Source organism: Tarenaya hassleriana, unplaced genomic scaffold, assembly GCF_000463585.1.
Source record: "Tarenaya hassleriana unplaced genomic scaffold, ASM46358v1 Cleome29, whole genome shotgun sequence".
In the NCBI taxonomy this organism is placed as follows: Eukaryota; Viridiplantae; Streptophyta; class Magnoliopsida; order Brassicales; family Cleomaceae; genus Tarenaya; species Tarenaya hassleriana.
In genome coordinates this window covers 1100616-1128220 of record NW_010966092.1, presented here as the reverse complement: position 1 = coordinate 1128220, position 27605 = coordinate 1100616, and the positions used below count along the sequence as shown (strand labels likewise).

The 27605-nt window shown below is 39.8% G+C and overlaps 6 protein-coding genes across 27 annotated transcripts; 5 read left to right on the top strand and 1 right to left on the bottom strand.

Annotated features, from left to right (window-relative positions):
• Positions 1 to 1667: 1667 nt before the first annotated feature.
• Positions 1668 to 2949, top strand: LOC104818512. The gene is made up of 4 exons (XM_010548126.1): positions 1668 to 1945; positions 2063 to 2282; positions 2459 to 2564; positions 2681 to 2949. The coding sequence occupies exons 1-4, from the start codon at positions 1668 to 1670 to the stop codon at positions 2947 to 2949; spliced, it is 873 nt and encodes a 290-aa protein (XP_010546428.1).
• Positions 2950 to 5293: 2344 nt separating this feature from the next.
• LOC104818313 (calcium-transporting ATPase 8, plasma membrane-type-like) lies at positions 5294 to 10575 on the top strand. Of its 15 annotated transcripts, none has more exons than XR_002024436.1 (14): positions 5294 to 5598; positions 5740 to 5825; positions 6012 to 6206; positions 6332 to 6528; positions 6979 to 7034; positions 7195 to 7256; positions 7402 to 7687; positions 7780 to 7902; positions 8025 to 8451; positions 8891 to 8963; positions 9373 to 9441; positions 9513 to 10101; positions 10210 to 10310; positions 10381 to 10575. XR_002024436.1 is itself a non-coding variant. In XM_019203080.1 (8 exons), exons 2-8 carry the CDS (start codon positions 5820 to 5822, stop codon positions 7000 to 7002), a joined length of 282 nt encoding a protein of 93 aa, XP_019058625.1. In that variant the 5' UTR covers positions 5294 to 5598; positions 5740 to 5819; the 3' UTR covers positions 7003 to 7108. The 15 variants fall into 15 exon arrangements, 1 of the variants encoding a protein (XP_019058625.1); XR_002024439.1 differs by lacking the exon at positions 6979 to 7034 and having other exon boundaries at positions 6332 to 6400; positions 6499 to 6528; positions 10381 to 10473; XR_002024438.1 differs by having other exon boundaries at positions 6332 to 6400; positions 6499 to 6528; positions 6979 to 7256; positions 10381 to 10473.
• Positions 10576 to 11162: 587 nt separating this feature from the next.
• On the top strand, positions 11163 to 16408 carry LOC104818314. The gene is made up of 11 exons (XM_010547852.2): positions 11163 to 11327; positions 11762 to 11825; positions 12134 to 12202; positions 12294 to 12364; positions 13152 to 13203; positions 13523 to 13605; positions 14238 to 14384; positions 14747 to 14993; positions 15092 to 15166; positions 15301 to 15412; positions 16078 to 16408. Exons 1-7 carry the CDS (start codon positions 11277 to 11279, stop codon positions 14286 to 14288), a joined length of 441 nt encoding a protein of 146 aa, XP_010546154.1. The 5' UTR covers positions 11163 to 11276; the 3' UTR covers positions 14289 to 14384; positions 14747 to 14993; positions 15092 to 15166; positions 15301 to 15412; positions 16078 to 16408.
• Positions 16409 to 16553: 145 nt separating this feature from the next.
• Positions 16554 to 18788, bottom strand: LOC104818315 (sugar transport protein 3). The gene is made up of 3 exons (XM_010547853.1): positions 18386 to 18788; positions 17969 to 18297; positions 16554 to 17676 (listed from the first exon to the last, which is right to left on the bottom strand). The coding sequence occupies exons 1-3, from the start codon at positions 18489 to 18491 to the stop codon at positions 16627 to 16629; spliced, it is 1485 nt and encodes a 494-aa protein (XP_010546155.1). The 5' UTR covers positions 18492 to 18788; the 3' UTR covers positions 16554 to 16626.
• A 727-nt stretch (positions 18789 to 19515) lies between these two features.
• On the top strand, positions 19516 to 23233 carry LOC104818311 (probable isoaspartyl peptidase/L-asparaginase 3). 5 transcript variants are annotated; one of them, XM_010547842.2, is made up of 8 exons: positions 19520 to 19788; positions 20427 to 20601; positions 20866 to 20930; positions 21040 to 21435; positions 21532 to 21590; positions 21820 to 21924; positions 22197 to 22427; positions 23117 to 23233. In XM_010547842.2, the coding sequence occupies exons 1-7, from the start codon at positions 19723 to 19725 to the stop codon at positions 22417 to 22419; spliced, it is 1089 nt and encodes a 362-aa protein (XP_010546144.1). In that variant the 5' UTR covers positions 19520 to 19722; the 3' UTR covers positions 22420 to 22427; positions 23117 to 23233. The 5 variants fall into 5 exon arrangements, with proteins under 5 accessions (XP_019058624.1, XP_019058623.1, XP_010546145.1 ...); XM_019203079.1 differs by lacking the exon at positions 23117 to 23233 and having other exon boundaries at positions 19516 to 19788; positions 22189 to 22313; XM_019203078.1 differs by lacking the exon at positions 23117 to 23233 and having other exon boundaries at positions 19517 to 19788; positions 21040 to 21321; positions 22197 to 22644.
• LOC104818312 (U-box domain-containing protein 52) lies at positions 23143 to 27447 on the top strand. Of its 4 annotated transcripts, none has more exons than XM_010547846.1 (10): positions 23145 to 23233; positions 23492 to 23600; positions 23702 to 23918; positions 24061 to 24182; positions 24283 to 24598; positions 24647 to 24999; positions 25092 to 25193; positions 25279 to 25707; positions 26153 to 26917; positions 27015 to 27447. In XM_010547846.1, the coding sequence occupies exons 3-10, from the start codon at positions 23708 to 23710 to the stop codon at positions 27195 to 27197; spliced, it is 2481 nt and encodes an 826-aa protein (XP_010546148.1). In that variant the 5' UTR covers positions 23145 to 23233; positions 23492 to 23600; positions 23702 to 23707; the 3' UTR covers positions 27198 to 27447. The 4 variants fall into 4 exon arrangements, with proteins under 4 accessions (XP_010546147.1, XP_010546148.1, XP_010546150.1 ...); XM_010547848.1 differs by lacking the exon at positions 23145 to 23233 and adding an exon at positions 23290 to 23358 and having other exon boundaries at positions 23497 to 23600; XM_010547847.2 differs by lacking the exon at positions 23145 to 23233 and adding an exon at positions 23290 to 23358.
• The last annotated feature ends 158 nt before the right edge of the window (positions 27448 to 27605 follow it).

Below are 27605 nucleotides of genomic sequence, written 5' to 3'. Positions count from 1 at the left end.
AAGATATCTTATGGTTAGCTCTAAGGATACTTGAGAGAATTTGCCAAGATGTATATCAATGAAAATACGATCACAACCACATGTAAAAAATGCTTCAGAGGTTCCCGATACAGAGTTCAAGATACAGATTTAGAATTTCATGTCGATACTAAGTATCGTAGTAGTCAACAGAAGATCCATGAATTCAACCAGGTTCATTATATACTGAAAACATATGGAAAAACATACGGATTTTTTATTCGAACGCAAGGAACGAGGAGAGAGATAAAACCTGATGCGAACTTGGCAAATGTATGTAGTGTATGAACTTTCTTCAAATTTAGAAAGTTTATGATCAAGATCGCTGAAACACATATAAGCGATGTTTTCACGCAAAGCTTGCCATGTAAATAGATTCATTGTCTTCTGCTACAAGTAAAATATGATGGAACAAAAAACTAAGGACCGCCCAAGAACAGAAATTTCAAATTTGAGTACTGTAAGCAGAAATATGTACAACCAGTACCATGAATTAGGATAGCTTGTGCATATGTATCTGAGAACAAACACTTCTCTTCTGAAACACATACATGACATAGAACATGGTGATAAAACCTGTTCTTGCACACTTAGAGTCCCATGCTCTGTCGATTATTACAACACAGAGCCATGTTCTCAGACGCTAATGCTTAGGTTCTGCTAGTGGATATGAACAAAACTCGATCTTTCCCATACAAAGTGCTTACAGAGAAGGGAAGACTCCTTATGCATATACAACGAAGAATCTAACCATGCAAATCAATCCTTGGAGAAACAGTCCAATATGATCCTTTTTTTTCAGCTCCAATGTGATTCTCCATTGATCTCAAAAACATCAACTACATGCAGAATTTATGAAAAAGCATATATGTATTCGACTTAAATGAAATTTGCTCCTCGAATTATGACTACAGAGCAATGCAACTCGCAAATAACAATGTATTCCTGCGTAATCATCTTCGGTGAGATGCCTAAAGATCCACGAATTGAATATGAATGGAATTCCTCTGGACAAGAACTGCAAAGCTGATTCCGACACCGAGGAATGGAAAACCGATTCAGAGAACAGTTCTCGGGATATAAACCCTACAGATGGGGAAAACGAACACAGAAGGTATTTGAATGTGCATGCAAGATATCACGATCGCCATTACCGACCATTTCGGAGTTAGTCAACGGGATTCTCCTCTCGGGTCTCGCTGGTTTCCAATTCTAAATCATGTTCATGGCTTTCGATTTCACGAATCGGTGGCTGATCCCATCTTTATCTGATTCTGCTCGAGAGACCCTAAAGGAAAATTCTCTCATGGGATGATTTGCCGAGCGGATTGATCTGATCAGGACGCCACGATTCGGACTTGATCCACTGAAAGCTCTGGTCTTTACGATCTCTAGCAGAAAAATTCAAAATTTCTGTTTCTTCTATGAAAGGTTTAATTGAAAACATTCAGAAGTGTGAGGTTTTGTTTACAATAGATCATATAATATATGGTTTATATTTGAAGAAACATAAAAGTATGAGGTCTTGAAGGATCAATCAGATTTGGAAGTGGATATTTTTTTTTTGTTTTTTTGTTTTGCAATGAAAGAAAAAGTTTCAACTTCGGGAGCAAGAAAGAAAGCATGTGGGCGCTAGCAGCGGTGGAGAAATGTTGAAACTGCCTATGTCTCTTCCTCCAACACCACTGGTCTCCGACCCGAACTTACCGGGTGTCGTTGCCATTTCATCATCTGGCTCGGCAATTGAGCCGCTGAATCTTACTTTGTCCGAGGGTTATGGTCTGACGACCATGTTTTCCGGTGACTCTCTCGACGTTTCCGGTGAGGAGTTTGATTGGGTCACTGTGGATAGAGGAGAAGCTGATGTTCTTATGGGTAATTCTCCGGCCGTTCATGAAGTTCATGACGCTCTCGATGCACTTCGTCTGTGAGTTTTCCGGGAAAAGATTTGTCTTTTTTGAACAACATAAGCTCTGTTTTTGAATTTTGTTTAAGGAGAAAAACTCTCCAGATGTGGTTCTGTGATTTCTGTTTAACATTTTAGGATGTTGAGTGGTGATACAAATGCTGACGGGGAAGATGAAGCTTCGATGTCGGAGGATGAGATTAATGGCTGCATTTTGTCAGATGGGTTAGGGTTCCTAGATTGGACTGAACCGCCATTGCAGCTCTGCAACTCAAGACATCTGCAGCAGCTGCAGCCTTATATGCAAGACAGACTCTTCGACGCTTTTCATCTGCTTCAGACTGATCCATCAATCCAGGTTCCTCTGTTTCAACTCAGCTTTCCCCATAAGATGGTTTTCCCGACATGAATCAGGGCAAGAAAACCAGATCATAATGTAGACTTGTCTGTACATTGTAGAAGGAACAAACCTGTTTTTAAGCTTGATTACTTGTAGAAACGAAACCCATTGATCCATTATTGTCCACATCGCAGAGAATGGTTGTATCTTTGGCATCAGACACGACCGTATACAATGCGGTTATGAACAACGAGGTTGTTCGCGAACTCATAACTAATGGTAAGAAAGCTCGAGCAAGCAGTTTCTCGGAGGAAATCTACTGATTTCACCTCTCTCTCTCTCTCTATATATATATATATATAATACACATTATGTTTATGCAGTAGAATACGATCTCGAGAACTCGGATGGGAGAGCTGAAGAATCTGGATCAGCTATAGTAGATATCATAAAGAAGATGTTTCAGAGAAGTGCGACGAAAATGATAGAGGCAATGGAGAAAATAACAAAGTGCGTGACCCATCTGTTCAAGGTTCCATGTCATAAGGAGGTGGCTGTTGTGGTCGTAGTCACCGGTGATGAGCCGATGATGGAGAAGCTGCAACTGACGATTCTGCTGGCCGTGGTCGTCCTTCTGATAGTGTCGGTGACTCGAGCCGTGATGGCTTTATTTGGACATGTATGATCTGATCACATCTTGTTCGATACTTGTGTGATTGGAACATCAAACGTGATCACATTTGTTAGATGCGGTTCGATACTTGTGTGATTGGAACAACAAACGTGATCGTCTTACCGAAACCGTGGTTTTGTGATTGAAACAACGATTTCAAACGGATTTTACGATTATAATTCTCGTAAAAGTTGAAGTTGCGTTCATCTCTTCCTATATTTTACCATTACAAGGCAGATGGATGATATATGTATGATATAAAAGGCAGCCATTAATTGTAGTTTAGAATTATCGACGTAAAAACTAAAATCATCTTAGCGATTTGGTATAATCTAAAATTAGATTGTATAATCTAAAAATAATATTTAACGTTATTGTATTATCCATAATATTATTTATATTAATATTAGGGTTAGAAGTATCATGTAATGAAAATTAAATTAATCAATTTTTTCGCATTTGCTTTAATTTAATTTACTGTTACAATTAAAAAGTTTAATCAATATAATTAATGATTATATTCTAAATATTTTTTTAATATAAATCTTAAATTACGTCAAAATAATTTTAGATTAGATCCCTTTGATTTGACAAAAATTTTAAAATATATTATTATTTTTCTATACTCATATGTACTTTTTATTTTTAAAAACCATAGTAAATATTTTTATATATATATTTATGTAAGTGTTTTTTAATATGAAAAAGACATCATATATCATCCTCATTGTTTAAAGAAAACGATGTGGTTGATATTTTTAATTTAAAAAGTAACGGAGAAATGAAGTAAATACACAAATTTGACATATCATTGATTTTAAAATATTTAATATTTTAATGGTAAATGATCCTTGTTTTTATATTTAAAAAATGGCCAATAAATACGTCTATTTATCTAAAAATGTCAACTAACTATATAAATTTTTTTAATTAACTATAAAATACACAAATTTGGACATTTGTTTTGTGGCATATTCTCACACGACATTTAACACCGTTACTTTAACATGACTTCTGAAAAAAAAACAGCCCATGGACATAATTCACTTTGATTAGCCTGTGATAATGCCACGTGGTAAAAAAATTGAAATGCGTGGCAGCCGTTGGCTAACCGAAACGACGTCACTTGGAGACGTGGACGAGGAACGTTTACAGGGCAATTAGCACCAATAATATTCTGACACGTTGCAAAAAGTATCCGTTGACTACACAACTCTACTAGCTTAACCGAGTATGATCTCCTCTACAGATAGTTACATACATACATACATATACATCGCATACGTACAGAAACGTGAATGTGTGCAGATTTATGGGTTGTTGGACTTGGGCATAAGCCCATAAGGGCCCTACTATTGTGTTGCTTTTTTCTCTCATTCAAAATTGTTTTCTCGCGACCGGAAAAAGAAGAATGGCGACGGTAAGTTCGCCGGAGATTTCTCCTTCTTTGAAAAAGTTTTGGAGTTCTGGGATCAATCTTTTGTTCTTCCATTCTCCACTAAACTTTCTTTGGTTCGATGTTTTCCTTCGCAACGGTGTCTGATTGTTCAGACATTTTCGACAGATGAAAGATGAGTGAGAGGTCTTTTGGTAAGTTTTCCTTGTTGCATATTCTTACAATTACTAGTTTACTATGAACTGAGATATGCTTTGGTTTCTTTTCTGACCCGTCTCTTTTCTCTTGTTGTTGGGCTGCAAATGGTTTCATAACCATGGGGGAGCGAACTGATGGTAATCTTGATGTTTTCTTTTTACATTTTGCTTTAATTCTTTTTAAGCACAGGTATATGTTTCTTCCGTGTGGTGTTTCGGTCTTGAAAATTCGGAACTGAAATCTTCAGGGGGGGAATAAACAGCTCCTGCCATCCCCTTATGGTGACTACAACTTGTTCTTATGTCAAAGGATCACAGCCTAGAAGCCTCACATCAATACAGATGGGCAAGTTTTCAATCTTGAATCTATCCTCTGGGTTGACTCTCTTTATTGTTCATGCCCGCTTGGCCGTATGCGTGATTATTTTAGTTTGCTCTTGTATTAGGTTCAAGGATTATCGAATTTCCTGAAGAAAGGTATCCATGGTGATGATGATGACATTGTAAAGCGTAAGAATACCTTATCTATGTGTCAAACACCTATCCTCGTAAGAAAGGGAAAGCTTTTCTGGTATAGGAAGTTCCTACCAATTCTGTTTGTCTTTTCAGTTATGCTTTTCTTGCTGTGTTTCTTGACTAAACAATCGGTCCTCATTTAAAGTGACAGAGTTTTCTCTGGGCAGCTTGCCAAGATCTCACTTTGATAGTTGTGATGATCGCAGCAGAAGCTTCATTAGTGCTCAGAATAAAAACTTTGAAGTGTTTATGAGGGCTGTAAATTTTATGAATATGGGTAACTAACTGACCTATTTTCTGTCCTCAAAGGTCACTGTTGTTGGTATCGGCACCGAGTGGGGATTGTTGATGGCTTGTATTTCAAAAGAAAACGGAAGAAACTCCTGTGCACACGTAGAAAATGTTTTAAATGAGCTTACTATTCGGTGTATTAGCATTTACATATATTGTTAAACTTACGACATGTCTCAATCAGGTTTGCCTAAACGGAGTGGCTGATTTTTAATGGAATTGTTGGATTGTATCTTGCTCTTTGTTGGCGAGATATAGTCGGTATAATACTACGTACTGAAGTAAAGTTTTTGCTAGCTATATAGTCGGTATAAAGCTAAATAGCTAACAAATACTTTATTTCTGTAGGTTGTGTTTTTATGTGGAGAGTACTAAAGGATATGTTGATTTGTTTTTAATCAGACCTCCCACATGTCTGCTGCAAGATTCTCGATAGAGTTTCTTATCTAAACTCTTTGTAGACCAGGAGGCAGAGTGCTTGTATGAAGGTACTTCATTTACTTTGAACTATATGGCACACAGAGTAAGAATTCAACAATTTAATTTTAGGGTATCTGAATTTGGTTATACACATTCAAGTGTGTTTTCTGATATTTTCATATTTTCCATTAACCTGTTTGATTTGGCTGTATGCTGGGTGGGCAATCTTACAGCACTAAATTGTGGACTTTCAGGTTCGAATGGTAACTAGTGACAACCTCCAACCTACCAAAGCTATTGTGCTGGAGTGCGGAATATTAACCTATGGTACATAAGCCACTGAACCTATTATCATTGAAGGAATAACTTTTCATTCCTTGTCGGATTCTGAAAGTGAAAAGATGTCCGACAAAGATCTCACATTCATAGTGGTGATGGTCGCAGCAAAGGTATCTTTACTTCGGATTAAAACAGAGGCGTGCTACTTCTGAAAATAACAATAAAAAAAATTGCAATTTGTCTTGTGCCTAATTACACTGACGTGTGTGCTGTTTTATAATGTTTTGTGTCATAGAGAATGAAAGAAGGATGGGATGATGGAGGCAGCATAGCTTTTGCAGTTATTCTTTTGTTATCGGGACAGGTATTGTGATTGTGTGTAGCAGTTATGAACAGTATCTTCTTTATATTTCACGTTTGCAGCAGAAAGTGACAACAAAAAGTCTGCAATTTCAAAACAAGAACGAGGAAGAGAGAAACATATATCAGGAGGTTCGTACTCGCCATTTTTTTTTTTACCATTTCTGTAGTATGCATTATGCTACTTCCTTTTGTTTACACTTTGTAGAGATGAGTAATGCAAAGGGGATAAGAGGTGGTAGACGAGTTGAAATTTCAATGTATGAAATTGTGGTGGGTGATGACGTTCTCCCAACATTGGTAATTAGATAGTGATTGATGTTTCTACAACTTTTGCTATTGTTTCTTGGTATGTCATAGTTTATCTGTAACATATATAGATTTTGGTGTATGGAAAATTTTATGTAGATTCCAAGGGTAAGTGTTAATATCTGCCATCTCGCTTGCCCTCGATGATTCTAGCAAAATCGTGCATCTGTGTTGCCAGTGATAGTGAAGTCGGCGATCTTCTCATAATCTGCGTTGTGATAATCTGTGTCGGTATAAAGGTAAAAGACGCTAACAAATACTTTATTCCTGTAGGTTGCTTTATATGGAGAGCAGTGAAGATTACATTATAGCTTTGTTTAATAGAATGTGTAAATTTTTTTAATTATGCGTTTTCTTCTTTCAAAAGTGTTTGTCCTTAATTTCATTGGCACACGAGTTCATATCTGTGGGCATTGTTTTTATCAGACCACCCATATGTCTGCTGCAAGATTCTCAATGGAGTTTTTTATAAAAACATTATTTGCACAGGATCCCTATGGACCACGAATGAGAGATATTTAGTTTAGTTGAGTCAGATTGATGGCGTGAAGGTACTTCTTTTCCTTTGAACTATATGCCATGCAATGTAAGAATTTAACAATTTGGTTTTAGGGTTTCTCAATTCGGTTATAAACATTCACGTGATTTTTCTGATTTTTTTTCGTGTCTTCCATTATGTTTCTTTCTGTTGTACAGGGGATAAGACAAGGCGAGTTGCAACATTGTGGTGGATGATGCCGGGCTCCTCAATGTTGGTAATATGGTAACTGATGGATGCTATTCCTTTTGTTCATTTTTTCTTTGTATGTTATTGTTTTCTGTAGTATATACACATTTTGCTGTATAGAAAATCTTGTGTAGGTTCCAGCGGATGGGTTATTAATATCAGGCCACTCGCTTGCCCTTGATGAGTCTAGGATCAAAATTTCTGTGTCGGAGAGATCAATCATTTGTTCTTCCATTTTCCATTAAAATTTCCTTGGTTCGATGTTTTCCTTGGCAACGGTCCTGATTGTTTATAAAAACATCAGAACATTTCCGAAAGATGAAAGGTGTGGTTGGTTATGCTCTCAGGTTGCTTCCGAAGCAGGAGAAGACAGATTCTGAGAAAAATATCTGAGAAAGAGAGAGAGAGAAAACTTCTCGTTGAAGAGAGTATGCGTTTCCAAAAATCCGATCTCACGCCAAGCTCCTTTGGTAAGTTTTCCTTGTTGCACATTGTGACAATTACGAGTCTACTATGAACTGGGATATGCCTTTGTTTTCTGACCTGTCTATTTTCTCTTGTTGTTGGGATTGAATTGTTTCATTGCGGGGAGCGAACTGATGGTCATCTTGATGGTAATTGTTTTTGGCTTCATGCAAAAACTACATGGATGAAAGTGGTAATGTGAGCTGTGACTGAAGACAAGGTTTGAACCTAATACTTCAAAGTTTTATTGCCATCAGCCTTTCAATTAGACCGCCACCCTTTGTTTTATAAGGCTCGCAGCACAGCACTTTTTAGTAACGTGAATCGATCTAATTTTTTGTCCAGTTAGTTGCCTATTTGCAGGTTTCTTATTTTAAAAGGCTATTGAGGGCATGGCTGCAAGATATTAACAATGCGTAGCATTAGCATGAAAAATCTATGAGGTTGACTTCTAAAAGTCTGTAATCCCAGAGGATGATCTTTGTTGGCAAGCTATAGACAGTATCCACTGAAATAAAGTATTTGCTAGCTATAGTCGGTGGCTCGGTGTAAAGGTAAAAAGCTGACAAATACTTTATTTCTCTTGGTTGTGTTTTTATATAGAATGCGTTAGTCCAAAAAATAATTTTATTGCTGAATTAAGGGTTACTTTCTTTCAAAATTGTTTGTTCTTAACGTCTTTGGCAAATGAGTTCGTATCTGTGGGAAATTTTTTGTCATACCACCCACATGTCTGCTGCAAGATTCTCAATATAGTTTCTTATCTAAACCATCTCTGTAGACCAGGAGTCAGAGTGCTGGTGTGAAGGTACTTCATTTAGTTTGAACTATATGGCACAAAAAGTAGGAATTCAATAATTTAGTTTTAAGGTAACTGAACTATATATGCATTCATGTGTTTTTTTTCTGATATTTTCGTATTTTCCATTAACTTGTTTGTTTTTGCTGCATGCTGGGTGGGCAATCTTGTAGCACTAAATTGTGGACTTTCAGGTTCGAATGGTTACTAGTGACAACCTCCAACCTGCCAAAGCTATTGCGCTGGAGTGAAGAATATTAACCTATGGTACATAAGCCACTGAACCTATTGTTATTGAAGGAATAACTTTTCGTTCATTGTCGGATTCTGAAAGTGAAAAGATATATGGCTGGCAAGATATCGGCTAAGAACTCACTTTCATAGTGGTGATGGTCGCAGCAAAGGTATCTTCAGTTCTTGGGATTAAAACAGAATCATGTTAAATCTGAGAATAATAATAAAAAAATTGCAATTTGTCTTTAGCTTGTTTGTCAGTGCTTATATAAACCGACGATGTGTGGTGTTTTATAATATTCTGTGTCATAGAGATTCAAAGAAGGAATGGGATGATGGGGGCAGCATATCTTTTGCAGTTATTCTTTTTGTTATCGAGACAGGTATTATGATTGTGTGTAGCAGTTATGAACAGTATCTTCTTTCTATTTCACGTTTGCAGCAGTAAGTGATCAGAGATAGTCTGCAATTTCAAAACCTGAACGAGGAAGGGAGAGACATACATCTGAAGGTTCGTACTCTCCATTTTTTACCATTTCTGTTATATGCATTATGTTAATTCCTTTTGTTTACACTTTATAGAGGAGAGTAATGCACAGGGGATAAGAGGTGGTTGACGAATTGAAATTTCAATATATGAAATTGTGGTGGGTGATGTCTTTCTCCCTACATTGGTAATCAGATTAGTGATAGATGCTACTCCTTTTGCTATTTTTTCTTGGTGTGTCATAGTTTATCTGCAACATATATACATTTTGCTATTTGAAAAATATTGTGTAGATTCCAACGGATTAATTATTATATCAGGCCACTCGCTTGCTCTCGATGATTCTAGGAAAAATGTATGTTTGTGTTGCCAATGATAGTGAAGTCGGTGATCTTCTTTTAAACTGAGTTGTGATAATCTGTGTCGGTATAAAGGTGAAACAGCTAACAAATACTTCGTTTCTGTAGGCTGTTTTATATGGAGAGTAGTAAAGATTACATTATTTCGAAGAATGTTTCATGGCCAGCTTTCCTTTTATGATGTCGTGAAGTTACAGTGCTGAATCTAAAGTCCGCAAAAACTCGGAGAATTATCCAATTTCAGCTCACTGTTAATGTTGTTGTTCTCATCATTAACATTGTAGCGGTAGTTTCAAGTAGTGATGTCCCACTCAAAGCTGTGCATGTTCAGATCCTTGTCGTGTACAGATTTTTCTACTTTCTTATGTGCTGTCTGTATGTAGAGGATATCCATCGGTTTAAGGAGCTTTCTTTTTTTCTTTTAATTAAACAGTTGCTTTGGGTGAATCTCATAGTGGACACTCTTGGAGCCTTGGTCTCTGTCACAGAACCACCCACTAATCAACTCATGCACTGTCCTCCAGTGGGCAGGAGGTTATTGCTTAGAATCCAAATTCTCTCGTGCAGTCTTTAAGACATTGATCGAGCTTTTATGTTTTTTTAGTACAAGTCTATGAAGTATGAACTGCTGATGAGAATATCGAAGCAAAATCAGCTAATCAGAAGTAACTTGAGGTGTGATTCTTGTAACTTGGTGAGCGGAAGGTGTTCTTATTGTGCTGAAGTGCCTGTCTCCATTATAGGTATCTGGATTCCGTGTTTCTGATTACGGGTTTGTTTAGTGCAAAGCTTCCCACTTGTTCACGATTTTGTGCTGAAGTACCTGTCTCCATTATAGGTATCTGGATTCCGTGTTTCTGATTACGGGTTTGTTTAGTGCAAAGCTTCCCACTTGTTCACGATGTATCAAGTGGGTTATTGTTGCTTTTGCTACAAATTTCATTATGCATCAGTTGCTCTGAAACTTCTCGTCAACTTTTGTCCATGCTATTGTAATGGTGATATTCGCAGTTCGAATAATGGTTTTTCGGTGAATTGTGTATGTTAGCTTAGACAATGATTGATTCACGTTTCTTTGTTGCCCTGAAAATCTAACGTGTCATTCTGCTGGTTCTCTAGGACGCTTGCCAAGATCTCACTTTGACAAATTGTGATGGTTGCAGCAGTAGCTTTTTTAGTGCTCAGGATTAAAACAGAGTTGTGCTACCTCTGAAAACAATATAAAAAATTCTAATCGTCTTTACGTTGTTTGTCGTATCGTGTCAATGCTTATTTCAACCTACGGTGTTTACCTCTTGTTGTTTTCTAATGTTTTGTATTACCATTGTGTATAGGGAATCAAAGAAGGACGGTATGGTGCAGGTCGCATTGTATTTGCATTTGCGGTCATTCTTGTTGTAGTTGTTTTTGCTGTCTTCGTGACAAGTATTATGATTGTGGATAGCGGTTATGAACATTATCTTCTTTCTATTTCATGTTTGCAGCAATCAGTGACTTCAAATGCTCTCTGCAGTTTCAACACCGAAACGAGGAAAAGAGACACATCTGGAGGTCCGTACTTGCTGTTTTTTTACCATTTCTGTAATCTGCATTATGTTGTTTCCTTTTGTGTACACTTTATACAGGTAAGTGATGCACAGGGGATAAGAGGTGGTAGTCGAGTTGAAAATTCAATATATGACATTGTGGTGGGTCATTTCGGGCCCCCAACAATAAAATCTGGTCACTGAGAGTTGCTATTCCTTTTGTTTATTGTTTCTTGATATGTCATAGTTATCTGTAACATATATAGACTTTGCTGTATAGAAAATCTTGTGTAGGTTCCAGTACATGGGGTATTAATATCTGGCCCCTCGCTTGCCCTTGATGGGTCTAGCATGACTGGGGAGATCAAAAGCTTGCATTTGTTGCCAATGATAGTGATGTTGGTGTTCATCTCATAATCTGCATTGTGATATGATGATTAACTTCTCTTTTCTTGATAGGTTCAAAAAGATGCTAGTAAGGACCCATTCTTAATGTCTTGTTGTAAAGTTGCAGATGACAAAGGTATGCTTGGTATTCGATTTTTCTGTCTTTCCTCCTCGTTATTGTCCTCTGAATTATTTGGTTTGCTTGCATGAACAAAATGGTTGATTATGTAAAACAGAGGAAAAAAAACGTTTACTAAGTTGAATGAGATGTGAAGTGTTTACTAAGGCTGTAAATTGTATTAATATGGTTACCATTGTATGATGGAGTCAGCATTGCATCTGCAATCATTCTTGTTTTAATTATTCTTGCTGTCATCATGACAAGTATTATGATTGTGGGTTGCAGTTAGGAACACTTATCTTCTTTCTATTTCATGTTTGCAGCGGTCAGTGACGTCAAACGCTCTCTGCAGTTTCAAAACCTGAACGATGAAAAGAGATGTACATCTGGAGGTCCATACTTGCCGTTTTTTTTTTACCATTTCTGCAATCTGCATTATGTTTTTTCTTTCACTTTCACTTTATAGAGGTGCGTAATGTACAGGTGATAAGAGGTGGTGGACGAGTTGCAACATTGTGGTGGGTGATTCCAGGTCCCTCAACACTGGTAATATGGTAACTGATGGATGCTATTCCTTTTGTTCATTTTTTCTTGGTATGTTATAGTTCTTAGATTTCTATGAAATCTTTGCACAACTCACGTTCTCTCCGTTTATTTTCTTAGTAAATAAAAACCAGAAAAACAACTACAATGCATGTTAATCCTTATTGTTTCTTTTGTTTGTTTAGAAATGTAGAAGATGAAGGAGATTTTAGAGCAAGATCATAATAAACATAAAAGTAAAAACTTCTCTTCTTTATTTTCAATACTAAAGCTGAATACATATATAGGGAATTTCTTCTTCTTAGCCCTTACTATATTGTCCTTGACCAGTACAATTTGTTACGAATTCCTTATCCTAAAGTATTATTTTCTTCTTGGGCTCAAAACCCATTTAGCCTAGTCAACCATTTTGGCCCATCACACTCTCACATGCTAAGCATATGATCATCTTTGCCTTACGTGATTTTCTTCTTAGCTTCTTCACCACCGTCATTGTTCCTTTTGTTCTCCATTGTGGTTATCTTCTGCTTTGTGTCAACAATTTCTTGTAAAATCAAACCTTTGGATGAGTAATTTCCTACAATAGTTATCTGTAACATATGTAGATTTTGCTGTATAGAAAATCTTGTGTAGGTTCCAGCGGATGGGGTATTAATATCTGGCCATTCATTTGCCCTTGATGCGTATAACATGACTGAGGAGAGCAAAAGCATGCGTCTGTTGCCAATGATAGTGAAGTCGGTGATCATATCATAATCCGCATTATGATATGATGATTAACTTCTCTTTTCTTGATAGGTTCAAAAAGATGCTAGCAAGGACCCATTCGTAATGGCTGGTCGTAATGCTGGTAGGTTATGTGTTTTTATGTCTTTCCTCGTTCTTTTCTGAATTATTGGTTTGCATGAATAAAAATGGTTGATTATGTAAAACAGAGAAAACATAGATTACTAGAGTCGAATGAGATGTGAAGTGTTTATTCAGTTTGTAGATTTTATTAATATGGATAACCTTTATTCTGTCCACAAAGGTCACTGTTGTTTATATCAACACAGAATTGGGATTTTTTATGGCGAAACTCCTTTGCACGTAGAAAACGTTTTAATGATCGTACTATTCAGTGTATTATTATTAAATATATTGATAAACTGATGGCATGTCTCAGTCAGGTTTGGCTAAATGGAGTGGTGGTTTTGATTGGTATTGTTGGTCTGTGAGTTGCTCTTGCTGTCTTCTTGGTTGTTCTGATCCGGTACGTTTTTCTGTTTATGCAAGAAGTACAGTGTTTATCTTCGTGTCTATATAATTTTGGAATACCTTCACACCTTTTAGTTCTTACCAAAAAAAACATATTGTTGTAAACTGTCTCTGTAACACGCATCGATTGATTGTCTACGTATTTCATATGGGAGCTGTGCAAGAATTGTCTCTGTTTCCTCCAGATGTTTTACTTTCAGTTTTTTCTGGTTGCTGAAGAAAAATAATGGCTTACGACCAATTCTTCTCTTCTCCTTGCTTATTTTCAACCTGATGTCCAAGTTCATATTCATTGGAAAAGAGCTTGTGAAATCGTTTTGGCTTCACACAAAGACTTTGTGGACGAAAGTAGTAATGTGACAGATTGAAAGTAGTAATGTGACAGATTGAAGACGAGGTTTGTGAGAACCTAACACCTTCATGGTTTTCATTGTCATCAGTCTTTCACCTTGATCACTATCCTTGGTTTTGTGGGGTTCACAACACTTTTGAGTAACTTGTGTCGATAGTTTTGTTGTGCTTTTCCATTACATGTAAAGTAAGTTCCTGCAGATGTTTACTGCATGGTCTGGTTGAGATTAAATTGTACATGTAATTGTCTGGTTGCGGGCTTCTTATTTTAAAAAGGTTATGGAAGACAAGGGAGCAAGAACTTTTCAATGCGTAGCATTAGCATAAACCTATGAGGTTGACAAAATCCCAACAAGCGATGAGCTCTTAAAGTGGGTACTCCCAGGGGATGACCTCTGTTTGTCAGCTATAGTCGGTATAAAGGTAAAAAAAGCTAACAAATGCTTTATTTCTGCAGGTTGTTTTTTATACTAAAGATTGCATTATTGCTTTGTTTTTATAGAATGTGTTAGAGCAAAGTATAATTTTTTTGTTGAATTAAGTTTTCTTCTTTCAAAATTGTTTGTCCTTAACTTCTCTTACTTTGAACTAGATGCCATGCAAAGCATGATTTTAACAATTTGGTTTTAGGGTATCTCATTTTGGTTATACACATTCACGTGTTTTGTCTGATATTTCTGTTTTTTCCATCAACCTGTTTGTTTCTGTTGTTGTCTTCTGGGTGGGCAAATCTTATGGCAATTAAGTGATTAACTGTTGACTTTCATGTTCGAATGGTAACTCAGGATAACCTCGAAACTGCTAAAGCTATCGCACTGGAGATGGAGATCCACTGAACCTAATCTCACTGAAGGAAAAGCTTTTCGATTCTTATCTGATTCCGAGAGAGAAAAGATAGCCGATAAGATATCGGTATTTATCACCTAATGCTACTTACCAATTCTTAGTATGTAAAAGTTCGAATACTGAATGTCATGATAATTCTGTACATTTCAATATTGTTACAAGAAACAACATAAGGAGCAAGCCAAGGTATAGCTTCTGGATTGGTCTTTGTCCCGAGCATTACAAACATAATTTTGTTAGTTGGACACTTGAAAACTAACATGGTTGCTTTGTGCGTGCGAAAGGTTTTGGGGAGATCATCGCCCAATGACAAACTTTTGCTTGTTCATGCCCTTAAAAGTAGAGGCCATGTCGTCGCGGTAACTTGGAATTGAGTTAGATGAAACCCATATGCAAAATTTTTTTTTTCATTTTGCACCTTCAAAATCCATCTATCATTTTTTTTCATCTTTTTGGTTATATTTTCCTTACTGGTGTTTGAAATGAATTTCAGGCAGATATTGGCCTTGCTGTGTGAGAAATTGAGAATTCAAGGAACATAAGTGGCTAAGGAGAGCTTGGATATCATCACGTTTTGCTTTGTTATATCCACTTCAGTTGTTAAGGTTTGTCAAACTTTTGCCTTGTTATATATCTTCACATATAACTAACTACTTACGTTTGATATCCTCTTTAGCCGTTATTAACATTTCGAAGAATGTTTTATGGCCAGCTTTCCGATTTATGTTGTCCTGAAGTTCCACTGTTGAAACTAATGTTCATATACACATTCTGAGCTTACATGTTTTTGTGTCTTTCCTCCTTGTTATTGTCTTGTGAATTATTTAGTTTGCATGAAAAAAATGGTTGTTTATGGTAAGCCATCCTTGGTTGGGGAAATTAAGGTATTCTCTGTGGAGAGAGAGAGAGAGAGAGAGGAAACTTCTCTTTGAAGAGAAAATTCGTTTTCAAACATGTGATGTCATGCCCAAGCTCTTTTGATAATTTTGATGGTCGAATAGTAGCTTCTTTAATGCTTGAGAATAAAAGAACAATGGGGGTACTACTTCTGAAGATAATAAAAAAAAAATTATGCTATTTGTCTATACCTTGTTTTCATCTCAGTGCTGATTTCAACCTACGGTGTTTACTTCTTGTTTTCTGGTGTTTGTGTTACCATTATACGTTTGCAAATCATTCTTGTTGTAGTTGTGACAGGTATTATCACTCTTATTTCACATATATTATGTTTCTGGGTGGCACTTATGACACTATCTTCATTTCGTGTTAGCCGTAATCGGTGAGCACAAACAGTCAACTGAACGAGGAGATGAGAAACATACATCTGGAGGTTTGTACTCTCAGTGTTTTTTTTTAAACCATTCCTATAATCTGCATTATGTTGTTTACACTTTAGAGGTGAGTACTGAGCAGGTGATAAGAGGTGGTAGACGAGTTGAAATTTCAACATTAGTAATCAGGTAGTGATTGATGCTACTCCCTTTGCTTATTGTTTCTTGGTATGTCATAGTTGGTCTGCAACATATATAGATTATGTTGTATGAAAAAAGTTGTGTAGGTTCAAACGGATGAGGTATTAATATCTGGCCACTCGCTTGCCCTTGATGAGTCTAGCATGACTGGTGAGAGCAAATTCCCTCTTCTCTGTTGCCAATGATCGTGAAGTCGTTGATCATCTCATAATCTGTGTTGCGATATGATAACTTTTTCTTTTCTTGGCAAGTTCAAAAATATGCTATCAAGGACTCATTCTTTAACTTCTGGTTGTAAGATGCAGATGGCAATGGCATTATGCTGGTAGCTTACATGTTTTTGGGCGTCACGCTTTCTCATCGTTTGCCCTAACAAACCTCTTCCAAAACCAGTGATGTTCCCACACTCCGGCGACTTTCTCCAACGGAACATTCTTGGTCTCCGGCAGAAACATCTGCATGGCCGCCGTCATCACCACCACCCACCCTCCGTAGAAGAAGAAAATCCCAGCCTCCAACCGGCAAAGCATCGCCAAGAAGCTCTGAGCCACCGCGAATGTGAACACGAAGCTCACCGCCACTGTCACGCTCTGCGCCGCCGATCTGATCTCCAACGGGAAGATCTCGCTCGGGACGAGCCACCCGAGCGGACCCCATGACCACCCGAAACCCGCCACGTACACGCATATCAGGACAAGCACAACATAGGCGTAGCCCTGGCCACGCAGCTCGGCTATCATGATGATTCCGACCATTACTTGCGACACAAGCATTTGTATCCCGCCGACCAGGAACAGAGTTTTCCTGCCGAATTTGTCCACCACGAGCATCGATACGAACGTCGAAACCATGCCCACGATTCCTGTCACCACGGCCGACATCAGGGACGCGCTCTCGCCGAATCCGACGGTTCTGAAAAGAATCGGAGCATAGAAGGCGATCACGTTGATGCCGGTGACTTGTTGGAAGAAGGGTATTGCTAAAGCCATGACAAGCTGAGGACGGTACTTCCTCTGAAGCATTTTCACAAATGGGTTGTCTGCGTAATCAGTCTTGATCTCAGAGCCAGCTCTGACGAGATCGGAGAGCTCGTCTCGGACATCAGGGGTTCCCCGGACACGGCGGAGCACGAGCTCGGCACGGTGGACATCGCCGGTTCTCTGGATGATGCTGTTGGGAGTCTCCGGCAAGAAGAGCGAACCGAGTGTGAGAATGGAAGCGGGAACAGCAGCCATGGCTAAGGAGATTCTCCAACCGAAGCCGTGTTTGATCTTCTGGGTCCCGTAGTTGATGAGATTCGCCGTTAGGGCTCCGATTCCGATGCTGAGCTGGAAACCGGTGTTGAATGCTCCTCTGTACCTCGCCGGAGCCATCTCCGAGAGATACAAAGGGACTGACTGCAAGAACAAACCAGAGGGAAGCATGACGATGAAACCACGAAAGTCGTGCATCAAAGTTTGAGATTTCAACTCAAATTCATGACTCTTCCCTGAAATTTACGTTTGGGTAACGTAATTTCATACATTTCAATTGAAACTTTTTCCAATCACACAAAAAGATTGGAATTTTGAAAACATACTCTCTCATAATTCTCAGAATTACAAACAGAGACTTTTTCGCAACTTTATCCAAAATCACGTGCTTTTTTTTTCAGGAATCGAAACCCATTTTCTCCAATATAGACATTACCTGGTTGGCAAACCCAACGCCGACACCGAGCAAGAGACGTCCAAGAATGAGCATGAACACATTCTGAGCAGCACCACCGAGAGCAGAGCCGGCGAGGAAAGCAGCTCCGCCGATGACCATCGACGGCCTCCGACCAAAGACACGTGTCACCGACGACGCCATTATCGACGCCACCAGTCCGGCAACGTACAGAGACGACGTGAACGACGTCAAGAGTTGGCTGTTGAACACGCAGTAGTCGCTGCTCCTCGTTCCTCTGTTCATCATCATCTTCTTGTACACTCCCGGGAAGAACTTCTTCAGAAACGGCTCCATCGATGCCACTCCCCCTTTATTTCGATCATAATTCAACGTTAAACTCAGATGAGATTCAGTTTCTGGTCAAGAAATTTGATGTTTGATAATATCATGATAAACCTGAAACTCCGATGTCATAGCCGAAGATGAGTCCTCCCGTGGCAGCCATGACACAAGACATCACCACGAAAGGAGTGATCTTTCCAACCTCAGAGCCAGCAGCCATGGATTCGCTCTTCTGGGTTCTGCCTGAATCATACACAAAAGCAGGGAGAAGCCATTTTCGAAGGTTGAGAAAACAGGCATCTGTTAGTGCAGTCTTTGTTGACTAGATGAGTGGATAGTGTGCGCAAGTGGTCAGGACAGATTAGCTTCTGTAACATCGCTTGGGTCCAATCAAGGGGTCGAGTTTTCTATATATATATATATATTATATAATCTGAATTATCATATGGTCATTGCAGTGGAACATCACAACACAGGACATGTTTTGGGACCGAGGAAGAGACAAAGTGAAAGACTTTAATGGTGAGATGTCTTGGAAAAGTCTTTGCAGAAACTTCACTGTCCTACTCATCTTTTGTATTGTGTATTATTATTATTTTCTTGTTCTTGAAAATTCAACCGATTAGCCAAATCCTTCAAAATCTGAGCGTAAATCACAAAAGGGTTTTGATCTAACATCAGAGATATCACCAAACGAATTTGCATTTAGCCACGATTGTATTGCTTTCTTGTCAAGCAACCAGATCTGTTTCTGTGATATGCAGACCTTTCCACTGTTCATCACGCAAACTCCACAATCTGAAACAATGTGAAGTTTTTCACCAGAAAGATGGAATTTTTATTTTGGTAGGAGTTTAAAGTTCGAATTGCAGATTTCACTTTGCTGAATCGTGTGTGTTTTTACGTGTGGAAATGTCTATCTGAAGTTTTCAAGACCAAAGAAGACAAATATTATATATGAATCCAGCTTCAGTTGCAATGAACACTGGAAAAAATGGCGCGGCGGCGGCCATCTAATCTAGGGGTCTAATAGACAATTACAAACTTTAGGACTTAACTGCAATAAACAATAAAAATGAAGGATTCAATTGATAATTTAAACTTTTTTGTTTGAAACGTGTGTATAAATTTGGGAAAAGATTTGAGATTTCAAGAAATGGTACGCTAACACCTGATCCGATTGTAAAAAAAAAAATCTGAATTTTGAGAAATATAATTGAATTTGGGCATTTGATTTATTTATAACCAGCATAAAATAAAAGTTGCAGAACAGGAAAAAAAAAAGGGACCAGAAGTTGCAAAATATTTGATCGTATTGCGTTGTTATGAGAATATGATCTTAGAAATCACGTTACCCTAATAATAATGGCAAGTTTGAGTATTCTCTCCCCCCGAACTGATAGGAATCAAGTCGCAGCGCCGATAGTGTTGACCTTCCGGAGATACCTTCCATGGCCGAACGCGATCCTTCGACTTCTGCTTTTGTCGTCCTTTTCTCGTCCCTGCTGCTTCTGACGGTAATTTTCTCTCCAGTAAACTTTCTCCATGTCTGGATGGTGGGCAAAAGCATGAAAGGATGGAGAAAGAAAAATCGAATCTTTGAGTTGTGTGTACATATGGTGATAGATTTTTTTGTGGAATTAGAAATCTGGGTTTCTGTTTTTAGGTCGCAAATTGCTCTGAATATCGAGTTTAGAACACTGGATTTTGCCTACATTCAGTGCTTTTCTGATCATTTTTACGAGTTGGGTTCATATTAACCTTAATCGGGCTGGTGAAGATCGATTCCTCGAACTATGTCTGTGTTTGTGTTTTTGAGCTGTATCTTCCTTATCACAAATGTTTCTGGTTTTCATTATCAAAAAGCTGGATTCTGTATGCAAATGAAGAAGATGGAGACCACTTAGTCTTTGATTGTTCATCCTCCAAAACCATGTTGGAAAAGCTCTCTCCATCGTCTGGAATGGAATGCCTTAATGTATCGCATTTAGTTATGAGGGAAATAACTCAAAATTCGTCGAGATGGTTACTGACGATGTAAATGTTCTGTATAATGGCTGGATATTGCAGTCGTAAGTTTTTGTTGGGGCCTTTTCCTTACCATGTTCTTTAAAGCTTGTAACTTTTGCTTCCGTTTCGACATGTTTTGTTGCAGGTAGTAGTAGGGGAGGAAGTCGGCAAATCTGGGAGGTTCCCACTTGTGGTGAGTACTTGGCCTTTTGTGGAAGCCGTTCGAGCTGCTTGGAGAGCAGCGGATAACGGGCTCTCTTCCATTGATGCTGTTGTCGAAGGTTGTTCTGCCTGTGAAGAACTCCGCTGTGACGGTACAGGTAACGGTCTATTCCATCTTTTTTTCTATCTGTTTGCAATGGCTATGTTGATAGCATCTACTCTTCTCTTCTATTGGAAATAGAAGAAGGAAGTATGCCCTTTGTAGCCAACTCTGAAACCTTACAAGTATTTACATAATCTGCTTCCAGATTCAATATATTGGGTTTGTTCCCTAGTGTGTAGGATAGAGGACATAGTCTTCAAGATCAAATTTTGTCTATATTCTTTTATGAAGGATGCTAAAACCGATGTTGTTTTTCAAGTGGGACCTGGAGGAAGCCCGGATGAGCATGGAGAAACCACGATTGATGCCTTAGTCATGGACGGGGTAACAATCATCGCCCTTTCCACTCTCTTCTCCTATCTCAATGCCATATCAAGAACTTGAAGCATGACTGATTGATTCTGTTTTCCGATCATGCTAAGGACATCAATAGGTGACTATGGAGGTTGGAGCTGTTGCTGCAATGAGGTACGTAAAAGATGGTATCAGAGCAGCGAGGCTGGTGATGAAATACTCACGACACACATTGCTTGTTGGTGAATGGGCCTCGGCCTTCGCCATCTCCATGGGTCTTCCTGGACCCGTGAATCTCAGCTCCTCGGAATCCATAAAGAAATGGTCAGACTGGAAAGAGAATTACTGCCAACCCAATTTCAGGAAGAACGTAATCCCCGAAAATGACTGTGGACCTTACAAACCAAAACATGATACCGAGGTAGCTATCAAAGGCACACTCACGGAATCATGTGAGACAGGGAAGATTGAGTATAGATCTTCTCTGATTGGCCATCACAATCACGACACCATATCGATGATTGTCATTGACAAAGTAACTCGGGTTTATGTTTCTCATTGTGAAAGAGCTTTATTTTCTTGATTAATTTGTTCATATCATTTTAAAACTCCTGACGTTTTCTCTCTATAGACGGGGCGTATAGCCGTAGGGACATCAACAAACGGAGCCACGTATAAGATTCCTGGAAGGTAATGTTCAGATGATATTTTGCATGTCTTACGAAACCGTTTAGCTGACAACAAATGTCCAGAGGTGATTTCATAGTTTAACGTTCTTTGTTTCGTTATTCTCTCATACGAACTGGTCTCTCCCGGAGAAGCTTAGAAAGAAAAGAACTTTCATCTGATTTGCAGAGACAGAATCTTGATTCTGATTTTTTTCTGGAAGTTACTGATTTATTTTGTTGCGGAAATGCAGAGTGGGCGATGGGCCCATTGCGGGTTCATCAGCCTATGCGGATGATGAAGTGGGCGGATGTGGTGCGACTGGAGATGGCGACATCATGATGCGCTTCCTCCCATGGTAACTCTCCCCATCTCCCTAAACAAACCGACATGTTTTTTTACATATATAATCTTAAAACAAATTGTATATAAACTTATATATATTGAACTTAATCCAGATTTGGAAGTTGACAAATGAAAAAACGAAGAATATAAAACATTGAAGTTAGACGTCAAAAAAGGTGTAACAATGTTGTCTGGGCTTGTGTCATCAAGCAGTGGATGCTAAATATTATACTGTTATAGAACTCTGAAATTTAGTACTTTCTTCTTCTTCTTCGAGCTTCTTAGTTACCAAGTTGTGGAGAGTATGAGACTGGGAATGGAACCTGAACGTGCGGCTAAGGACGCGATCTCGAGAATTACCAGAAAGTTCCCCGATTTCGTGGGGGCCGTCGTGGCTGTGAACAAGAATGGTTCGCATGCCGGTGCTTGCCACGGGTGGACATTTCAGTACTCTGTCCGAGATCCCGACATGGACGATGTTCAAGTCTTCACTGTTCTTCCATCGTGAAAAAAAGGGTAAAACTCCTCTAGTAAAAATCTCTCTGAAACATCATATCTCCATGAATGAAGCAAGCTGCTGTGTCTGGTTATTACATTATTAAGTCAGATACCTTGTCATTGCATTGCTGTTATGTCTGTCGATGAGAAACGACGTGGAGTTGATGCCTTGAAATACAGAACGGCGTCTCGTTTCGTACTCCCTAAGTAGTATGTATCATAAATAGTTTTTATATTCAAGTTTTTTCTAATGTCTAAAATCCACCGGACAAGGGAGAGAAAAGACGTGACAGGAGGAGGAAAATACGTCGTAGGCAACTAAGTCCCAAAACTTTATATTTACATTATTGCCCTTGAACCTGAACTTTGTGTGTGTGTGTGTGTATAGATATACCGTACTAATTGAGGTATATGCCCATGAGGATCCTTGAAAGATGGTATTAATAATAACCATGTAGCAACCATACTAAAATACTAATATATATAACTTAAGCATGAATATTCTCCAAGACCCTCTCTCTCTCTCATTCTTGGCAATGGGGGAATTTTCTTTGTTGGTAGTTTATTATCAAAGAACTTTTCTTTACTTCTCTTTTAAAAAAACTGCCAATAGAAATTTCATATTATACTTATATACACACACCCAAAAATAATAGAGAGAGAATAAAAAAACAGAGCTGACTGTTACGGTATAAATGGCTTTGCAGGTGGCAGGCAGCAACAACGTGCTTCCTTGTTCCCTGACCTTGTCTTCTTCTTCTTCTTCTTCTTATCCTCTCAACAAGTTCAGAGATTTCTGAAGTGGGCGCGTAAACAGAACAAGTGTGAGTTACGTTTTCTTTACATGTTCTTGTTCTGTGCAGTGAAGTCTCTCTCTGTCTGGTTTTGTTTCACTATCTTTCATTAGGTTAAAGTTGGAGGCTTTACGGTTCCTGAAACATTTTCGGGTGTAAGCGGATTCGGTTTCTTGGCTCTGTTTTCGGGTTTTCCTTGCGTTGCATTGACGTTTTTTATCTGTAGTTATTCATATCATCAGATGAGATGCAGACAATTTACTGACTGAGTTTTGTTCTTCTTGCTAGATTAGATGACTAAGTTCCTGCAAGAAACTTCTGGTTTTCTGGTCACTCGTTCTTAATAACTCAGCCTAAATGCTTGTCGGATTGATCTAACGGACATAACCAATCCGAGGTTTCTAAGATCTTTGCAGTTTCCTATAGCTTTCGGGTGGTGTGTTTCGATACAGAGGTCAATCACTGTGTTAATGTTTCGTAATCGTGTTAACCTTACAGATTTCAATGGCGGATCACCAAACCGGAAGATCACTAAGCGAGCATCTCTTGCTGCCTCCTCCTCCTCTGCTATCTTCAGCTGTCATTGCAGCCATTAACGGGAAGAAAAGAAGCAAATATGTCGTCTTCTGGGCGTTGGAGAAGTTCATCCCCGAGGGTTTCACCGACTTCAAGCTTGTCTATGTTCGTCCTCCCATCACCTCTGTTCCTACCCCGAGTAAGTTCCAATTCTTGCCAGATGAATCTCGAGGATAAAGATCCATTTTTTAAGACATTTCATGGTCAAAGATTGGTTCTTCCATGGAGTTTCGATGCAAAATCGGTTTTCTGAGCAGAATTTTGAGCGTTTTACTCTGCAGTGGGAAATACGATACCGATCTCAGAGGTTCGGGACGATGTAGCATCGGCTTACAGGCAAGAAGTGGAGTGGAACACAAGCGAAGTGCTCCGTCCCTACCTGAAAATGTGTGAGCGCAGAAAGGTCGGTCTTTGTCTGAATCCTCGGCCTCCGTTTCATTCTATCCGGAAAATCTGATAAAACGAGCCAAAAATCTAAAAAATTAAATCTCTTTTAATGCAAGGTCCAAGTTGAGGTTCTGGTGCTGGAATCAGATGACATCGCAGCAGCAATAGCAGAGGAAATCGCGAGGAGCAGCATCAACAAGCTCGTGATCGGACTTTCTATCCGTGGATTCTTCTCGAGAAAGATCGATATGTCTTCCATGATTGCCGCTGCCGCCCCGAGCTTCTGCACAGTCTATGTGATTTCAAAGATGAAACTGGCATCCGTCCGTCCATCGGAGGGCGAGACGACAAACATAACCATCCGCTACGAAGGGACCGAGAGAAGCAGTTCGACCAGTGACTCGACGGGCGATAATCCGGGGCTCCAATCAGGTACAAATCTATGGTGTCTATATGGTTGTTCCTGTTTGTGCGTTAAAGAGTTCCAAGATTTGCTTTCGTTTGCTTCCGAAGCTCAATCTCGAGTTCATCCTCCATTGCCGTCCCCGAAGCAGCAGACTCTTCCGGGACTTGTCCGAATGGATACGAGCTCTACCGAGACAGATCAGGAGGGCTTAAATGCGTCAGAGACATATCATCTGCCTAGCTGGGGATCCAGATGGAGAGATCTCGAAGAAAGACGAGAGATAATGAGCTCATCATCGAGCAATAACCGTGAGATCGTGAGCATGGATTGGGGAACCACGATTCCAGACAACAGTTCCTGGACTTCGCATCAAGCTTCGAACATGTCTGAAGAACTCCTCAGCATGCATTCCGTTGCGGATAACCAGGTACACCTTCGGTCTTGTCTTCGACATATTTTCAACTATAACGAATATAATTTACATCGGTATGTTCATTGAATATAAATCTTTGTGCGTAGGTGAGTCTGAGTTTCGAGATAGAGAAGCTGAGAGCCGAGCTGAAACATGTCCAGGAGATGTATGCCATGGCTCAGACCGAGACAGTTGGTGCTTCAAGAAAGGTTAGTGTTTCTTGGACATCGAAATCCGAAATGAGCAGAGCTTTTGTATGGTAAAATGACGTCTGACATTTTCGGTATTTTGCAGCTGGACGAGCTGAACCAACGGCGGTTTGAAGAATGGGAGAGGCTGGAGGGGTTGAAGGCGAAGGAAGAGGAAGCAAAAGAAGCGGCAGCAAAGGAGAAGAAGAGGTACGAAGAGGCGACAAAGGAGGCGGAGAGAGTGAGGGAACTAATGGCGAAAGAAGCTATGCAGAGGAGAGAGGCCGAGATCAAAGCGGAACGAGACGCCAAGGAGAAGGAGAAACTCGAGCTCGCTCTCGTCAAGGACTCGCTCCAGTATCAACATTACACATGGGAGGAAATCTTGGCTTCGACCTCGAATTTCTCAGAGGATCTCAAGATCGGGATAGGAGCTTACGGAACGGTCTACAAATGCAATCTACATCACACGATCGCTGCTGTCAAAGTCCTTCACGCCGGAGAAACTCAGCTCTCCAAGCAGTTTGATCAAGAGGTAAGAACAAAAAGCCTCGGAGCAAAATAAACTTCCTTATGGGTGCGTGCTTAAACCCGAGATCGTAAGGTTTTCGGGTACCCTATTTTCCGGTACCCGAAATGCACCAGGCCATGAACGATGCGGTTCGGGTTGGGATTTTTCCGAACCTCGATGGGTTTTCCATGGATACCCGGACAGAAGTTTACATCTTAGTGTATTTACAGTAATAACTAGGTAAATTTTCGCATAAATTTACTATTATACCCAAAAGTCAACTTGGATCAACAAAACTTTGTAGATTTTCATTGGTTTCTGTATTTGCGGGTTTCCAACTTTCACCGTGGGTACCCAAATCTCGTGGGGTCGAGGCCGAGGCCGGGTATCCCAAGAACTCGGGTACCGACCGGCATCCACTCCTATACTTCCTTGATTCATCTGATCAACCTTTCCCGTTTTTGGGCAGCTTCAAATCTTGAGCAAGATCCGACACCCTCATCTCGTCCTCCTCCTCGGAGCTTGTCCGGAACGAGGCTGCCTCGTTTACGAGTACATGGACAACGGAAGCTTAGAAGACTGCCTGATGCTCGTTAACGACCGGCCTCCGATCCCATGGTTCGACCGTTTCAGGATCGCGTGGGAGGTGGCATCTGCTCTCGTCTTCCTCCACAAGTCCAAGCCGAAACCGATCATCCACCGTGACTTAAAGCCGGGCAACATCTTGCTCGACAACAACTTCGTTAGCAAGCTCGGCGACGTGGGTCTCTCGACAGTGGTGAACCAAGACGACCCTTCTTCCAAACTCACCATCTACAAGAAGACGAGCCCTGTCGGAACACTGTGTTACATCGACCCCGAGTACCAGCGGACCGGGATGATCTCCACGAAATCGGACGTATACTCTCTCGGCATCGTGATCCTGCAGCTGATAACCGCGAAACCCGCTATCGCGATTACTCAGATGATGGAAGATGCGATCTCGGAGGACGATGCTGTGTTCATGGAGGTCCTGGACGGGAAAGCAGGGGCATGGCCGATTAACGAGACTCGTGAGTTTGCTGCTTTAGGGTTGTGTTGTACGGAACTGAGAGGGAGAGACAGACCGGACCTGGAGGATCAGATACTTCCTGTCTTGGAGCGGCTGAGGAAAGTGACAGAGAAAGCTTCCCAGAATTCGCTGTCTCAGGCTCGGACCAGTCCTCCTTCTCACTTCGTTTGTCCGCTTCTCAAGGTTAGTAGCTTGTATCGCAAGTAATCAGTTGCTTGTGAATCAAGAAACCTCGTATTCTCGTATGTCTGATTGGTTTTCTTTAATCAATTGGCGTCAGGACGTGATGAACGAGCCATGCGTCGCAGCGGACGGGTACACTTACGATCGGGAATGCATCGAGGAATGGTTCAGAGACCACAACACGTCCCCAGTGACGAACCTTCCATTGCTTAACAAGAACCTTCTGCCAAACTACACTCTTTATACAGCGATCATGGAATGGAAATCCAAGAAAAAGTAGGAATCGATCCGATTTCATGCCTAGGAATAGGATTAGATCACTTGCTCTGGTTCTTTATTCGTCATGGAAACAAAAAACAAAGACAAACGATCATGAAACACAGCTGCTATCAGTTGTCATGGAAACAGTTGCATCATTAGGTTTCTTCAGTTGTCGAGAAACTTCTTCTTTTTTTCGGGCACCCTATTAGCCCAATGTATATGGACCAGTCCGCCTTCGGATCTACATGCTGTTTCGGGTTGGATGATGAGTCGGCCGAGCAACAATCTATCCCGTTTTATTAGCCTTAGTCCCCTCCATTGATCAGCTGCTATGGTATGGTCAGAAAGAAATGCTAGGCTATTCCGAAGTATTGCTCCAACGATTGACTCTCTTTGTCGAAAGCTGAATGCCACCGTCCGGCCGTAG

Bases quoted from the DNA above. Each gene is read 5' to 3' on its own strand.
- LOC104818311 (XM_010547842.2), top strand. From the start codon at position 19,723: ATGGCCGAACGCGATCCTTCGACTTCTGCTTTTGTCGTCCTTTTCTCG. The intron at 20,931-21,039 runs GTAACAATCATC...GGACATCAATAG, and splicing joins ATGCCTTAGTCATGGACGGG to GTGACTATGGAGGTTGGAGC. The intron at 21,591-21,819 runs GTAATGTTCAGA...GCGGAAATGCAG, and splicing joins ACGTATAAGATTCCTGGAAG to AGTGGGCGATGGGCCCATTG.
- LOC104818312 (XM_010547845.1), top strand. From the start codon at position 23,708: ATGGCGGATCACCAAACCGGAAGATCACTAAGCGAGCATCTCTTGCTG. The intron at 24,183-24,282 runs GTCGGTCTTTGT...TTTTAATGCAAG, and splicing joins AAATGTGTGAGCGCAGAAAG to GTCCAAGTTGAGGTTCTGGT. The intron at 26,918-27,014 runs GTTAGTAGCTTG...AATTGGCGTCAG, and splicing joins TCGTTTGTCCGCTTCTCAAG to GACGTGATGAACGAGCCATG.
- LOC104818313 (XM_019203080.1), top strand. The intron at 6,401-6,498 runs GTATTGTGATTG...TTTCAAAACAAG, and splicing joins TTCTTTTGTTATCGGGACAG to AACGAGGAAGAGAGAAACAT. The intron at 6,697-6,978 runs GTAATTAGATAG...TTATTCCTGTAG, and splicing joins ATGACGTTCTCCCAACATTG to GTTGCTTTATATGGAGAGCA.
- LOC104818315 (XM_010547853.1), bottom strand. From the start codon at position 18,491: ATGGCTGCTGGCTCTGAGGTTGGAAAGATCACTCCTTTCGTGGTGATG. The intron at 18,298-18,385 runs GTTTATCATGAT...ATCGAAATAAAG, and splicing joins CTATGACATCGGAGTTTCAG to GGGGAGTGGCATCGATGGAG. The intron at 17,677-17,968 runs GTAATGTCTATA...TTGTTCTTGCAG, and splicing joins GCGTTGGGTTTGCCAACCAG to TCAGTCCCTTTGTATCTCTC.
- LOC104818314 (XM_010547852.2), top strand. From the start codon at position 11,277: ATGCTCTCTGCAGTTTCAACACCGAAACGAGGAAAAGAGACACATCTG. The intron at 11,328-11,761 runs GTCCGTACTTGC...TTTTCTTGATAG, and splicing joins GAAAAGAGACACATCTGGAG to GTTCAAAAAGATGCTAGTAA. The intron at 13,606-14,237 runs GTACGTTTTTCT...TATTTTAAAAAG, and splicing joins TTCTTGGTTGTTCTGATCCG to GTTATGGAAGACAAGGGAGC.
- LOC104818512 (XM_010548126.1), top strand. From the start codon at position 1,668: ATGTTGAAACTGCCTATGTCTCTTCCTCCAACACCACTGGTCTCCGAC. The intron at 2,283-2,458 runs GTTCCTCTGTTT...TCCACATCGCAG, and splicing joins AGACTGATCCATCAATCCAG to AGAATGGTTGTATCTTTGGC. The intron at 2,565-2,680 runs GTTTCTCGGAGG...CGGATGGGAGAG, and splicing joins TAAGAAAGCTCGAGCAAGCA to CTGAAGAATCTGGATCAGCT.